Source organism: Haliaeetus albicilla, chromosome 4 (assembly GCF_947461875.1).
Source record: "Haliaeetus albicilla chromosome 4, bHalAlb1.1, whole genome shotgun sequence".
Taxonomy (NCBI): domain Eukaryota; kingdom Metazoa; phylum Chordata; class Aves; order Accipitriformes; family Accipitridae; genus Haliaeetus; species Haliaeetus albicilla.
In genome coordinates this window covers 15,804,237-15,819,623 of record NC_091486.1, presented here as the reverse complement: position 1 = coordinate 15,819,623, position 15,387 = coordinate 15,804,237, and the positions used below count along the sequence as shown (strand labels likewise).

Genomic DNA, 15,387 nt, shown 5'->3' with positions numbered 1-15,387 from the left:
GTGGCCATTTGCTTTTCAAACTACAAAGGCAGGTATTTAAATGTTAAATAAACAGAGCATCAGGCACAGAATAATGTGACCTGAAAAATGAAGCTAATTTCCCCAAAGATTCTTAGAAGCAGCACTAGAAGCGTTTTCTCACTTGTTATTTCATCAAAACTGACCAACAACCTTAGAAAACTATTCAGCCATTTCTAGAAGACATCCGAGACAAATCCTTTCCTGACCTGTAAAATACCAGTGCTCTTCTGTATTCAGAAAGGTCTTTTCTATTGCCTTACTTATTTGACGGACACTTGATTCTACCAGCATTTCAATATTTGAGGGACTTAGCTTTTAATCTAGCTGAAACGATACCACAACACCTAAGTAGATTGATGTTGCAGCCTGCCAGATTTCAGGTCTTTGACAAGTTGGTATAATTGAAATTGCTCTACCCAGAAAAAATAAATAAAGTACAAAGCTGGGGAAGAAGAGCAGAGAAGAGCAGCCATTGCTGACTCTGTTGCTATCAGGAGAGGGAAGACTGAACACAGTAGTGTGTAGATGGGGAGGTCCAAACTCATGAAGGAGATGGTCCTATTTCTTTCCTGTTTGCACCTCAACCTGTTCCATCAGCAGCCGCCAATTTTCCAAGGTTCTGGCAGAGATAAAATAGACCTGACTTTTTATTCTGAATTCCCCTTGAATCTCTTTTTAATTAAACCTTTCCTTCCCCCCAGGGAAGCTTAATCAAAAAAACAACCCATCAAATTACTGACTTAACATAGGCAGATTCGCTCTAAGCCTTGTTCATTTGCATAGCTGATGACTGTTTCACTTTGTTTTGATCTTCTTGGTCACTTCAATGAATGAAGTGAGGCTATGTGTTATGTGCTGTTTATTCATAATACCTACACTAAGTATGAGCACAAGATTTATTTGCTAGTACATGTAGGAATATTACAGGAAGCAGTTTTCAATCACTTTGACAAAACTATCATGGAGTGGAATAATCATATGGTTGCATTTGGCTTTAAGCATACTAGTACTAGCCTCCAACTTTCCCTTTGGTACTCAGCTTCGTACAAGAATAGCCTCAATTAAATAAATGGACTTATTGATTAACGTAGTGCTTTGGAGTGTCATGAATGACTCCTACCTTCTTTCATATACTGATGCTCAAAATTAGGTTACGGACATGGGAAGGAGAGTTTTTCCATCAGCATTATTTTTCTAGTTGAAGAAAATCTACAGGTATACATAGATTGTAGATATTTAAGAACTAAATTTTGCGACCTTCAGTATCAGCTTAGTGAGTTTCCTATTTCTTAGTTAAGGGCTATTCCAAAAAACTTTCATTCCTTCAGGGTTGAAGGATTGGTTTACTAGTCCCAGACTAGAACAGTCTGGCGGTTCTCATCAAACTAGCTATTCCCTGTCACCTGTCAGTGACATACTTACAAACACACTGAAGAAGCAGAAGATGTGTTTGCATTTGTCTGTAGTCTTCAGAGCTGAGGCTTCGCTGATATCATCACTGGCATGAAGAGATCCTCCCACTAGGATGAAAGACTTTGTGCTTCACACTTACTAACACAGAAAACCCATTGCTATCCTGAAGCGGTCTAAATCAATTACCCTTCTCTGTGCATCTCGTGGAAGAGAAGAACAGGCATTTCCAGCTGTGAACTGTTTTTCTCCCTGCCTGAACACTGAATTAAGTGCCTGTCTTGGAATTTACAAAGCTTAGCTTGAACATGACTTTATAGATTTGCTCTAAATTTCCTCTAAGCTAAGATTATAGTTTCCCTTAATGTAAGAAATAAAAGAGAATAGCCCTTCTCTTGTGCAGTTCTTTTGGCTATCTCAGGACAGTACTTTATAGTAATATTTAGCTGGTTATTATTCTTTAACTTAACATGAATACACCATCTCCATCACACACTTTTACTTTAGCACCAGTGCAGGCAACTTGGTGAAAGCTTACATGCTCTTGTAGGGAGATGCAAGTTAGCTCTAGTCCCATGCCATATAGAAATGACTGGAAGGGCACAGGGCTCAAAAAGAGTGTTTTGTCTTCCTGGATTAGAGCCACCCAGCCCATAGCTTTCACACTGAAGACTGCATAATTGTAGGTTTACACAAAGATCCTAAAAGTTGCTGCATACAGACCCTTATGGAAGTCACCAAGGAGGGCCAGCACAATCACAACGGTTTAGAGACTTCGTTATTCCTTGATGCAGTCAATACTTTTAAAAGAAGTGTGCTAATAGCATTATTGATTATATTAAGTTACTGCCTAGCATAAGGGCCTCTTTCTCTAACCCCTCTTGCTAGGTGTAAGTCTGTATACACTAGAAGAGACGAACATTTAGCCCTAATGACACAAACCAGGTAAACTCAAGCTCAAAGCAATTAAACACGTTACCTAATGATGCCCAGGAAAACTTTCAAAAAGTCAAGCATCAAACCCAGGCCTTTCAAATTTGAAGATGGTGTGTCTCCCCTAACGCCCACACTTCCATCCTAACACTTAGGGGTTTTATGTTAATTTTCATATGCTCCATTTTTCAGTGCAGCAGAAAAACAGATAATTGCACTTGTAATTGTGGTGTTCCCTTGTAAAATCTGTCAGGTGTTAGAATGCTGACCCCAGCGCCTGTGCTAATTAGATGAAGTTGCAAAAAAACAGGCACTATAAATCAGATGCTACTAAGGCTGGGGAGGGAAGGCTGGAGAGGGTAGGAGGAAAATCTGTTCTGTTATGGCTCTGACTCACTGTCTGCTTGTAATCAGAGAAAGGCTGTCAAATCAGGACTTCCTTATTTAATTCACACAAGTCATTGATGTCCGGACCCAATGACAGACTTGGCGGGGTTTGGATCAAGCCTGTCACAGCAAGTGAAATAACATGTATTTGCATGAAATGGGATGAGTCATGGTGGTTGATACCTCCTTCCATAAGATAAAGTGGAAAATGACTTATGATTTAGTGAGCAGACCTTTTTTCTATCTCTTCTGCTGACGTCTCAAGAAAGAAGGCCACTTCTTTCATATTGGTTGACCTTGACCAACAAAGCCAACCACAGCTCCTGAGCAAAAGTACAGATGAAAAGCACATCTCCATTGCTTGTCAGAAAACAGTTTGGGCTTTTGCAAACCCTCACTGATGAATGTGGGTGTGTAAAGGAGATTGTAATCCAAACTCATAATGATGTAGTAACTTCGACTGCTTCGACTCATGTGCAGCCTCTCTGGAGGAGGCCCCAGGGAACAGTACCAGCTACCAGATGTAGATTTTTTAAAAAGTAGAGTTTATAATTTGCAAACAAATCTAATGTTATCATTAAAATGTCTAATGTTAGTCATTTTAGGGAAATTTGGAACTCAGGAATGAGTGACAATAGTAGTTTTCAGCCTGATTCAGTTCATCCTTTCCTCCCTATAATACTTGTTTCCAGCCTATATGCTTCACACGAATGGCAGAGCCAAACTCTTAAATTCTTTGGTGGCTTTCCTAGAGCACAGAAATCATATAGTAGCTCTCTACCAGGAAACTGGGCCAGAAAACGAAGGAAATTACTCAATGCATTTCTCCAGAGCAGGGAGATAAGGATGGGGAAAAATGTGGGATTTAATTTTTTCAAATATATCTATGCAGACTGTTGTACACTGTCATGAGCAACCCCATGTACCTAATGTTACTAACAAAAAGCTAGCTGTATGTTTTCCAGGCTGGAACAAGCTTTCATCTGTCTACCCAGGAGCACCAGCAATGTGAGCTTATACCTGCCTGGAAGAAAGACAACCAGGAATACCCTTGGACTATCAGGTTTTCAGAGCATTTAAAATGTTTTCTGTAATGCTTGTGAAAAATTATTACCACGATGTAATCCTATGTGTTATAGTGTCTAGTATTCACCTCAACTCAACAGAACACGAGGACCCAGGAAACAGAACAACTGTTGGTAAAAAATGTGAAGAAGAACGCAAAAGGGTGTGCAACTTCAACTTATACTGTCAATAAGTTGGATACAGGGTAGGCAAAGAATATGACAGAAGAGCAGACCAATGCACTTTCATATGATGTACTCAAAAGGAGCAGCAACCATCAGGAAAATGAATAGTTCTTCATACTGACAGGTACAAACACATCTTATATTGCGTACATTGCCAGACAGGTTTTAAGGAAAATAAACTTCACAGGAGAACAATAACAAGGATTTACACACTGGATGAACTGACTTCTGAGGAAAAGATGATCTGAAATTCAAGTACAAGTCATTCCTTTCACTTTCAGGAATTTTAGACCAGGTCCTAGATGAACTGAGTCTGCACAAGAATTCAGTGAATAACTGTCCAAGAATAATGAGAATTAATATTACATATAAGATGAGCTCTGCACTTAAGAAGCAGAGCTGGGAAAAGGGAATGTGATAATCTATAAATATTTGAATGCTGCAAGCTACATCTGATTGAAATTCATCAAATTTTCATTTTCTTTTCCAAACAAACAGTCTCTGTGAAAAATGCCATAGCTGTTTAATTTTGCTAGGGGTTACTGAAAGAGGTTCTTCCTCTAAAATTAAAATGCAAACTATTTTGATACAAAATTAAAAAATAATAAAACAACACAAACCAACACCTCCGAATTTTGGGGGGCAGGTAGGGGCACTGTCCTCTCTGTGTAAGATTTCTCTTCTCCCTTCTCTCTGATGCTCTGTTAGTGTCCACATAAGCAGTTGCACCAAGGGTAGGGCAGCCTATGGGTAAAGCGCCCACCTAGAATCCAATACATCCAAGTTCATATTCTATTTTTTCAGACTTCCTAGGTAGCTTTAGACAAAACACTTTATCTCCTCTGAAGCACCAGCCTCTGTAGAGGCGCTGATGCTCCCCCTCCTGCTGACATGACTGTCCAGGAGCAGACTGGTAGATGCCCACCAGGATTAGCTGAGTACACAGCACCCTGCATGTTCCAGAGCATGTGCTCTGGCTAGGAGAGGTTCACTGTGGGCATCTTCACAGACAAGTAGAGACCATGAGAAGACCATGAACCCTTACAGCTACTAAAAAGCCACTATCATTACCCATAGAGGGAGTTTCCCCAGGATTATTTAGAATAGCAGGTGCACTACAAGTGCTCCCAAGGCCAGGTTTAGAGGACTATATCCTGTGAAGAGAAGTTCCCTCTCCATTTTGCTTGCTATTTCTGTTGGGTTTAGCCTAACCTCTGCACTGTGGAGAATGAGTGCTCCTGAGCTCATTATCCTGTGGGGCAAGCATTTCTCATAATCTATTAAATATTTAGACCTTCATATAGCAAGTAATGCTGCTAACTTGTTTGACTTAAATTATACCCCACTGGTAAATCAAATTAGAGAAGACTTGAGTAAATCTACCTTTTAAAACAAAAGCTGATTTTCTCCGTGTTCAGCCATTTGTGGGATTAACTTTTTTAATGGGTTCCTATGTGCACAGTGTTTTTGTTTTCATGGATACTAGAAGAGGATGAATTATTCATCAGGGGAAAAAAATCTACAACACGCATTTTCATAGCATATTTAGTCCCTTTTGTCCTATTCATAAATCAATCCTGATTACTACAAATGAATGTGTTACTCCTAACGGTTCACTGATGACTCACTTGGACCATTAATTCAGACCTCCTCACTGAGTGCATTAGGAAGCTGCCACTAGGAATAGGAAATTGGGAGAAGATCCTTTGTAACCTCCCCTCTTTCCCTCCAAAGAACAGACTCCATCTCCTGCTCCTTTCCTTATGTATAACTTTATAGACACACCACATATTCTCCAGTAAAAAAATGCCATTTCCCCTCCTGCTCCAGTGATAAATTTGCATGGAGGGAAGGAGGAACATGGCTTTATTAATGTTCAGTAGGTTGTTTTTATGACCTAGAAGAAGTACAGACAGAGAGCAATGGCTCATAGTATCTACATCAGAAGTGGGGGCAATTTAGGCTCAAACATATAGAGACATCACTGAACTAATATGGCAATGACTACCGCTATGTCACTGGTGACATAGATCACAAGGTATTTGTCTCTGTTCCTGGACTGCTGACGAGCTGTCATCAGTGAAGAACCGTTGTCATCGAGGAACAATGCCTCACCATTTAGAGCAGAAGTAAATGGAACTTGCCAATTCTTATCCAGGCAGTACAGCATTTATCAACTCCTTATGGCCCAGCTGGGAACAAAGAGAGGATTCTACCCATTTGAAAATTATTATTATTATTTACTACTATATTGGCAACACAGTGCACTGAATAGTTTTAGAAGAAAAATTTATGCTCCAGAATTCCTAAGGGCCAACACTCAATCATTCTCAATACACACAATAAAACAGAGAATGAAAACACATTTATTTCCTTTCCAGTCCAATTGCTACTGTGCCACAATGGTTAGTATTGAATACCATTCTGTTTCATGTGTTGGAGCTCTATGCTAAACTCTTAATTACCAATATCAAAAGGGAAGCATTCCCCAGAATGATACCATAGTTATTCTTTGCAGTTTGCACTGCTGTGGTTGTTGCTGAATATCTTTTGAGTATTTCTGGGTCCTGCACTGAAAGAAGTGCAGTATGTCCCACTGCAACTCTATGCTCTTTTATCCCATAAAGATCTCGCAGATCCCAGGCAATTAACAGTTTGGAAAAGAGTACATTCACACCAGCCACTAAAAAGCTTTTATAGTCTAGAATGTCATTGAATGAGCAATTACAAAGTTACCTTTTTCTTGTTACTGCTCTTAAGAATCCATATAACAGTGATGCTCATTAAGAATACCCTTTAACCTCGAATTTGGAGTTGTGTTGTCCAGCATGGAAACAGTGTTGGCATGTTATAAGCTAATCACTGGTGCAATGTGTCTGATGTTGACTATGACAGGAGGGAGTCACAAAGACTCTTCCCAGCAAACCTCCAGCACCTACATGCAACTCATCGATAAGACAGCCTCTATAGTAGGAATCGGGACTTCCCTGGCCCAATACAAGCACACCAACACAATCCCAGAGCTGAAACAACACCCAGAGCTTGAATCACAGTGATGTTGATGAATGTTTCTTTAAATTTAGTTACTTAAGTAATCACCATTCATGACAAAACAGAAATCGTTGAGCTGCTGTTCTCCAAAGCCAGTTTCAATTAGACTCAAACCGAGGGAAAAATCTACTAGTTCACTTAAAAACACATTTGCACCCTGGTTCACTAGAAACTTCCTCCCATCCGCAACACTCTCTGGTTTGGCATGTGCATAGGATGAGGACAAAAGTTATGCTGGTATGCTGCCACTGATACAGAAGGAGACTAAGGCACTAGTGCCTCTTTTGCCATGTGAATCATTTCTTGACATTTCTTTCTAACACTAAAGCCTTCTTCTCAAGCAGGGAACAGTCTCCAAATATATATACAGTGTCTGAAAAAGAGTAGAATAAGCATCTCTCTTCCAAAATTATTTCTACAGACAACTTCTGCCATGGAAGAAAGAAACCTTTTTATGACAGATGTCCATGAACTCATCACATCCTGCTGCCCTGTCTGTAGCACACTTCCAGTATTTGGGGTTATTCAGTGCCTGCGTGGGTTGAGACCTCTGGAGCTGCACTAGAGACTGAGAGGTTGAACACTGGTGAGGTCTTTAGTATGGTAGAGAAACACTGGATAAAACAAAAGCTACCATTACTTAGAAGAACACTTCTGTCTCTCTGAGATCTGTGTCTTATTTCCAGTTAAAGTACTGCAATTGTACATTCAAAAAATCAGCTCTGCAGGCTTTTAATTCACAGGTTAGAAAATACATTAATTGAACCAAGCATTTAGTATTCTAAATAGGTAGGTTCATACAGACTTCCACTGCTTTATTCAGACCCTGCGTTGATAATCTCTGAGCACAAACTTCTGTATAAAATGGACTAAGTTATCTGAGTTTTAGCAGGTGTTTGTATAAATGTAGAGAAAGAGCTAGTATCACGCAGAGGCAAAACACAGCCAGAAAAATGGGGTTTCCCCTCCTGGAATACAGATCAGGCAAGATCCTTCATGACATTTACAAACGGCTTCATGCTCTCTCTTTTACTAAGTTACTTTCCTTTATATTTTGAGCAAATACCAGATAAAATCCGAAATATTTTCAGCATATCTATTTAGAAAAGCAGTTAGATCACCACACTATGAACTACCAGGGGTTATTTTAACTGCTTAAGAGAGTGGATAATTAAAAATAAATAAATCAATGTTTTGGCATCTCTTTTTCCTCTAGATTCTATATGGCATTGTTTTCATCATTTTAAACATCATCAGTTGCACTGATCCAGTGAACAGATGGCATTATCAGCCCACAAGAATCTGCACAGGGCAATTAGAAAATTCAGAGACAAGATTAATACAAGGAAATTAATTATCAATTATATCAGTCCAGCACTGTGTACAAAAATTTTCTTGTTTTCCTCTGACTCTACAGAGACATGCTAATAGGTCTACTGATGCTTCCCGCTTTACCAAGTGATGCATTTAAAACCTTCAAGAATTGCCTATAATTTTAAACCTTTATTACATCACGTTTATACTATTCTCATCCCCTTTTTCTTGGTTTCAGTAGAGGGAGCTTAGTTAAGAACAAAAAAAAAACCCAAACAACAGTCCATGTCTCTTAAAGACACTTTACTGAGAGCAGAAAGAAAATGTTCATGCAGATCTAACGATACTTTTCTCTTTTGCACCCTTCCTTTCTGCACAGACCCAGAAGAGATGTGTCCTTCCAGAACCACATCCTACAGACTATGTAAATGTGGCCCTTGTATCAGTAAGACAGCAGCAGTTTGAAAAAGTGAATGCTACAGGACCAGAATATCTTTTCCCCTATTCTGGGGGTGGAAAAACCCAGTAAAGTCCTTTATTTAAAAAAAAAAGCACAGCAGGTTACCTGGTGCCCTGTATAGACAGCCCACTCCCTTGAACACTTGGTAGAACTCCAGAGGCTGATAGGCTAAGGAAAAGCAGATGCATATAGAGAGTTTCGGTCATGTTTGATGCTGGCAGATATACCTGCAGTTCTGTGTTTCTCCAATTCTCATCTCTTTCAGAGTGGGGAGGAGGGTAAGACAGCAATTCAAGTTTGCCAAGTGAGCTGAAACCTATCACATCTATAGAAAATGCATTTTGGGGGCTAAAAATAAATAAATGCCATCCCACACTCCCACTGCCTTCGGATTTTTATTCATTTCAGTATTCAGCTATCTGAATGCCACTTGCTTCAAATAGCAGCAGAGAAAGGGGAGGGAGGGGAAGAGGAAATGGGGAGTAATCCACAGATTTAGAAACGATTACATATAGCAGGGCAAATATGAATATGATCTAACAACAGAGCACAGGACAGGACCGCACCATATGGGATCAACTCAACTGACCCCAAAGGACTTATTTTAGATACTTAAGTGTACAATCGATGCGAGAATCTATCTCCAGGCTTGCTTATGATATGCTGCCTCAGTTTCCCATTGGTAAAAGAATGAGTACAGTGATTAAAAAACATTCACCAGTCCTACACTCACTGGGGTGCTGGCAGAAGCCTGTACATGCCATGTTCTGGGAGAGCTTCACGAGTGTGTTGTTCTACCCAGAATCACCATATTTTCCACTTGAAGTCTATACTTTGTGCAAATGTACCAAGCACATTTGAAAACAATTTGTTCTTGCTGTTAATTTATACAAAAAATCCTGCTGCATTTGCATGACATTAAGAGAAAAAAAAAAAAAGAAAAAAAAAAAAGAAAAAGTCCAAGCAGACAATGTATTTGATACTGAGACGATAATAACCCTGGATAGATTCCTGTGGGCTGGCGATGCCATCTGCCTAGTGGATGCAGAATCCAAAGACCATTGTAGTCTGTGGAAAGACTGTCTTTAAGACTGATTCAAAGCCAAGGAGTGCTAGCTGAGTCAAACTGACTGAAAACTAGATAATGACAGACGTGCAAGAGAGGCATTCATCAGCAGTAGGTCATTCACAGCCTTTCTCTCAGGAAATCTCATTATTCTGTACCATTTCTTTGTTGTTGCATCTGAAGGCATGAAAAAGCTAACATTTGTATATGTTTTTCTCCCTGTATGGAACTAAAAGGAGGAAAGCCTGTCTGAATACTAGGCTTTTGTAAAGAATACTTAAGTACTGGAGCCAGAGGAAAAGCCAGAGATGCGTGTCTGATCCCCTTACTCAGGCTGCAAGCAAATGAGCCGCAAACTGAGATCAGATGATCAATATTCTACCTATTTCAGCAGATCTCTTCAAAACTTAGCATTTCTGACCACATGGATAGAAAGGTCACTGTTTGAGAGACCTCTTGCCTTTACCACTGTTGACCCGACACGTCTCATTCGTGCTGTTACAAGTCCCAAATATACCTACTGATCTTGATGGTCTCAAGTATCCAGAGTCCAATATTCTCCTGTAAGTTTTCACTTACACTTGTCGGACTCCTGCACAGTTGCCATCAGTCTAGATCACTGCAGAGGAAGACTAAAACCACCGTGAACACTTTTGGTGCCTAAAAAATAAGTCTCCTTGTCCAAGAAAATGTATGTTTTCTTCACTTTTTTTTCTATTTCAAAATGAATAAAAAGACAGACACACACTACCTACCCTTTAACTGAATAGAATTATTAAAGACAGTTTCCCGTAAGGCCACATCTAAATCTGCTGCAGAGTAGCGGACCATACATTGACCCTATATTTCAATAAGAAGTTCAATAGGAGATCTGATTGTACCACACATTACATTTCTGCAGCTTCAACTGATGGTTATGACTGGGTTTAAGTGAAAGATTTGAAAGTCTCATGATCAGGTACTAATTGCTACTGAACTGGGATAACAAATGCCAGTCATTCTGTTGGAGGAAGAGGAGGCTGTCTTCAGGAAGGGAAACATGTAATGATTTCTGAGAATAACTGTTGCAGCGGGAGCTAGAAGGTGCCACCTCTCCAGGTGTTTTGATCTGCTACATCCTTCTGGCCATGTGAGAAAAATTCAGTCAAGAAAGATATAAATAAGAGGGAGGGGGCCATAATGTGTAAAATAACAATAAGAAAAATTTCCAAGATACATGACACCAAACCAGGTGGAGAATGACTAACCAGGAACGCTCCTGCGATTCTTTTCTGCAGCTGCAGACTAGCCCTGAACTGCTATGTCAAAGTGTTTGGGGAAAACATAAGTTCATTTCTCTTTTCCTATTTTCACTATTCCCACCCCCCTCCAACTTTAAAAAGGAAAAAAAAAAAAGAGGAGAAAAAAAATTGCGCTCATCAACTGGAAATCTAGACTTACCAAAGCTACTAATCTTTCCAGATCACAGAATATGCTGCTAAAGGGCAACTAATTTGTTACGTAACGGGCAAAGCTTTGTGTCTCCTTGTCTACCTGATAAATGTAGAAGTTGCTGTTCCCCCAGATATCATGTGCAACACATTTCCAATGTTACGTACATGGCTTTTCATTCATTTTCTAGTAATTAGTATCCTGGGGAGAAATCCTATTGCCACTCTATTTACCTAATGTAATAAATTATTGGAAAAAGCAAAGCGGGAGGAATTTCTTATGTTTTATTAGCATTTGGTAATTTTGATCTTTCTGATGATGTCTGCTGACCCCTAGCCTGTAGCTGAGTTTCAAAGCAGTTTCTTTAGCAATTCTTTGTTTAATTAAAAACTATTACCAAAGAGGAAATTGGAATCAAATATCTCAGTGGTGGGGAAGATTTTGACTTACTCAGGATTTTTACTTTACACAAAATAAATAAGTGAGCAGAGAATCATTTTTAAGAGTTTCCTAATTTAGAAGCAAGGAAAAAAAACCAAATTAGATCTATGCCATGTTAGGTATTAGGAAGAAAGCTAAATAAGTTGCATTCTTCCTCCCAGAAGCATACTCCTTTTCCACTGTAAACGCTACCCCCAGTTCTGTTCTAGTTCGCAAAACCTGTCAGAAACAAGCCCATTGAAGCCGTTGTAAATATACCAGTGTAGGCCCCCGGGTGCGATTCCTTTGGCCAAAGTGTTCAAATTGAGGAAGGCACAGAAGAATGCTTTTCCATTTGCACTTTGGCTTTCAAGTAGAAGCACCTCAGCTCCTGACAGCGGCCCACGCTGAAGCTTCCCATTTGCAGAATTTGGTAACTTCTTTTGGAAAGTTTACGGTGTCGCTGGGAGCTCAGTAATCCTTAAAAGCAATGGCACTTTTATGTAGCTATTTAAATATACTTCAGGATACTACTTACAGGCACATAACATTTGGTATTTTTGCCCGTATCTAAGCTTTCTTGGCCCAAAAGTGAGGAAGGGAGCACAGCTTCCCTGAGCTCCAACGTACAGAGATGATTTATTTAAGACGGTGATGAATTTTCATACTGCATGCGATTATTGAGGTCCGTGTGCGCACACAGATATTTTCACATGCGAATCTAACGAGGTTTCTAGGGAACTTGTAGCTATTACAGATTCACAGGCTCCTTCACTCAGCTCCTGGGAAAGCACTTACAGCTGATTCCATGCTAATTCATTGCTCAATGAATAAGTAAAATCTGTACAGTATAATAAAACCATTGATCATTATGCTTTAAAAAGATTGACTCCTAAATATTTAGGAAGCAGTGTGTATTCAATGGAAATGTTTATTGGCACTGGGAAATTAAACTGTCACCCGTGAAATAGTAAAACTCATTAATGCAGAGTTTCTTTTTAAGTGTTAGGAATTAACTTTATGACTGCATCAGTAATGGCAAGCCTCAGCCTTAAATCGCCTGCCATTTAGTATTCGTGAACATTATTAAAACATATTAACCGTAATTTAATTGACTGAAAATTAAAAAAGGGGAAAGGAAAAAGAAAAAAAAGGGGGGGAAAGACAGCAGCTCAGCGCCTGCGGCACGGCAGCTCCCTCGGAAGCGTGGCGGAGCGGGGAGCAGGGGGAGGCAGCGCCGGCCGCGCCCCGCGCCCGGGGCCGTCGGGCCGGGCCGGGCCGGGCCGGGCGGGGAGGCCGCCCCGCGCCGCCGGCGGGGCAACAGCGCCCTCTAGCGTCCGCCGCGCCCCGCCGGGGCCCCCGCCCGCCCAGCTCCGCCCGACGGGCCGGGGCCGCGGCCGCGGGGGAGGCCGCGCACGGCGGGGCCCCGCTCCCGCTCCCTGCGGCATCGGCCGCCCCCTGCCCTGCCGCTGCTCTCCCGGGACGGGGACGGGGGGACGGGGGCACGCCGCGGAGCACCTCCTCCTCCGGGCTCCAGGGCTCGCCAGCGCCGAAGGTCTCCGGCCGCACCGCCGCGCCCGCCGAAGCGCTCGGAGAGCCGCCGCCGCCGCCGGCGGTGCCCGCCCGCCGCGGCACCGCAAAGCCCAGCGGCGAGGGAGGCTCCTGCCTGCGGGGACGGACCCCGCCGGCACCGCCCGTAGGGCCGGCGGCAGTACGTGGGAAACTTAGGAGGAGGGCATCTCGCAGGCAGAGGGAGCGAACGGCGATTTCCCGCCCGGGGTGCTGCGGGGGGGGTGAGGGGAACGGGGACGGCGAGCACGCCCCGGGACCCAGCCGCGCCCGTGGGAACCGACGGCACCCGCCGAGCGGGGGCAGATCCCCGGTGCCACCAGCGCCGCTCCGCCGGGCCGGAGCCAGGCTGCTCCCGCAAAATCCCAGCACCCCCTGCCCGATGCGGGCAGGACCGGCCCCTTCCAGCGCGGCTGGCGGAGGCGCCCGGCTCCGGCCCCGGCCCCGGCTCCGGCTCGGCCGGCGGCGCGCCGCTGAGGCAGGGCGAGCAGCAGCGACACCGGTCCCCCCAAAAATGCGGCCAGCGGAAGGACAGCAAACCGGGAGGGAAGACTGGCGAGCGGCTCGTTGCGGGCTCTAGCGGCTCCCGTTCACTCCCACGTCCGCACCGGCGGGACGGTGGCGAGCGATCCCTCCAGCTGGCCGCAACTTTGCGTTTCGAAGCTCCACGAGCAAACCGGAGCCGGGCTAACTTTCTTAGAGGTCACGTTGCAATAACCCCCTTTTTCAGGGAGTTTTTTCCCCGTCTCTTCCTCCCCTCCCGCCCCCGCCCCAACCCCAGGCAACTCCTCGCGCTCCCGCTACTCACAATTCGTTGCAGTTAATCCCAGGTGCCCAAAACTGAAGAGCAGCAGCGTGAAGCCCCCGAGGGCTCGGGAATCCATGTTCAGCCCCGGAGGGGGAAGCCAGCCGCCCACCCGTCTCCCCCGGTCCCGGTCTCCGAGCGCCTCTCAGCCTCTGTGCGCTCCCTCTTCCTCCGCTCATTTACTCCATCCAGCATCCAGGCAACTCCGGGTGAAGGGGGAGCCGGAGCCGGGGTCGGGGTCGGCCGAGGGACCCTCCTCCGCCGCCCTTGGCGGAGCCGCTCCGAAAGCCGGCGGCAGCGCCCGAGCCGAGCCCGCTCCCCCGGCCGCTGCCGCGGAAATTCACCTTGCGAGCTGCGGCTGGGAAGCAGCAGCCGGGCGCTGGGCACCTCCTTATAGGCGAGAGCCGCGCTGCACTCCACCTCCTCCCAGCCCCCTGGAAGTCACTCCTCCTCGCCTGCCAGGGAGGATCCTTATTGCAATCTTCATGCGTTGTTGATAAGCATCGGAGTCACGGAGTAAATCAGATGCCTGGAGCAAAAGAAAGAAAATAATAATAATAAAAAAAATTCTTCTTTTTTTTTTTCCTTTTTTTTTTTTTTTTCCCCCCTTCCGCCTCCTTTGGGTACCGCTGTGGCTGGAACATTTTAAAGAGCCCCCAGCCCAGTTGTTTGTTTGCTTAGAAATACGTATGTTATACACACATACATAAAATATCCATGTATATCCCCGCATATACCGTGCCGGCACAGCCCGACGAGCCCCAGTCCCGCTCCCGGGGCTGAGCCTCCCCCCCCAGGGAGCGGGGATGGAGCCTCGGACGGGGCTGATGCTTGACTCGCTCTCCCGTCGCTGCTGGCCCGGAGCCTCCCCGCCTAGCCCGCCCGGACGGCGAGCGGAGGTGGCCCCGGGGCTCCCAGCAGAGCCCCCGCCCGAAGAGGAAGGCGGCCCCCCGGGGTGGCGGACCGGACCGGACCCGCACCCAAGGGCTGCAACTCCCTGCCGGCTGGCAAGGGTGATGCTTGACAAAAGCTGGCACCTTGCGCCGTGCCCAGCCGCCTCCCTGCCCTCCTGCACACCCGGGAGGTAAAACGTCCTTTCAGGAACTCCAGCTTAATCACTGCTGAGATCTAACCTTGTTGCTTTGCTGCGGCGTCACCCCACATCAATAGAGTGCTGCATCAAAGTCAGGTCAAAATTGCATTAGTGATTCCACTGTAATCTGCAAGGAGAGTGTGTTTGGACCGTTAAACTCTTTGTGGGGGGAAAGTC

The 15,387-nt window shown here is 44.2% G+C and overlaps 1 protein-coding gene across 2 annotated transcripts in view; it reads right to left on the bottom strand.

Annotated features, from left to right (window-relative positions):
- CNTNAP5 (contactin associated protein family member 5) overlaps positions 1-14,495 on the bottom strand; it is a 303,884-nt gene extending 289,389 nt beyond the window's left edge. For both annotated transcript variants that reach the window (XM_069781056.1, XM_069781057.1), the window contains exon 1: positions 14,121-14,495. In XM_069781056.1, coding sequence (XP_069637157.1) covers positions 14,121-14,196 — 76 coding nt within the window. In that variant the 5' untranslated portion in view covers positions 14,197-14,495. The remainder of the gene's footprint in view (positions 1-14,120) is intronic.
- Between the last annotated feature and the right edge of the window lie 892 nt (positions 14,496-15,387).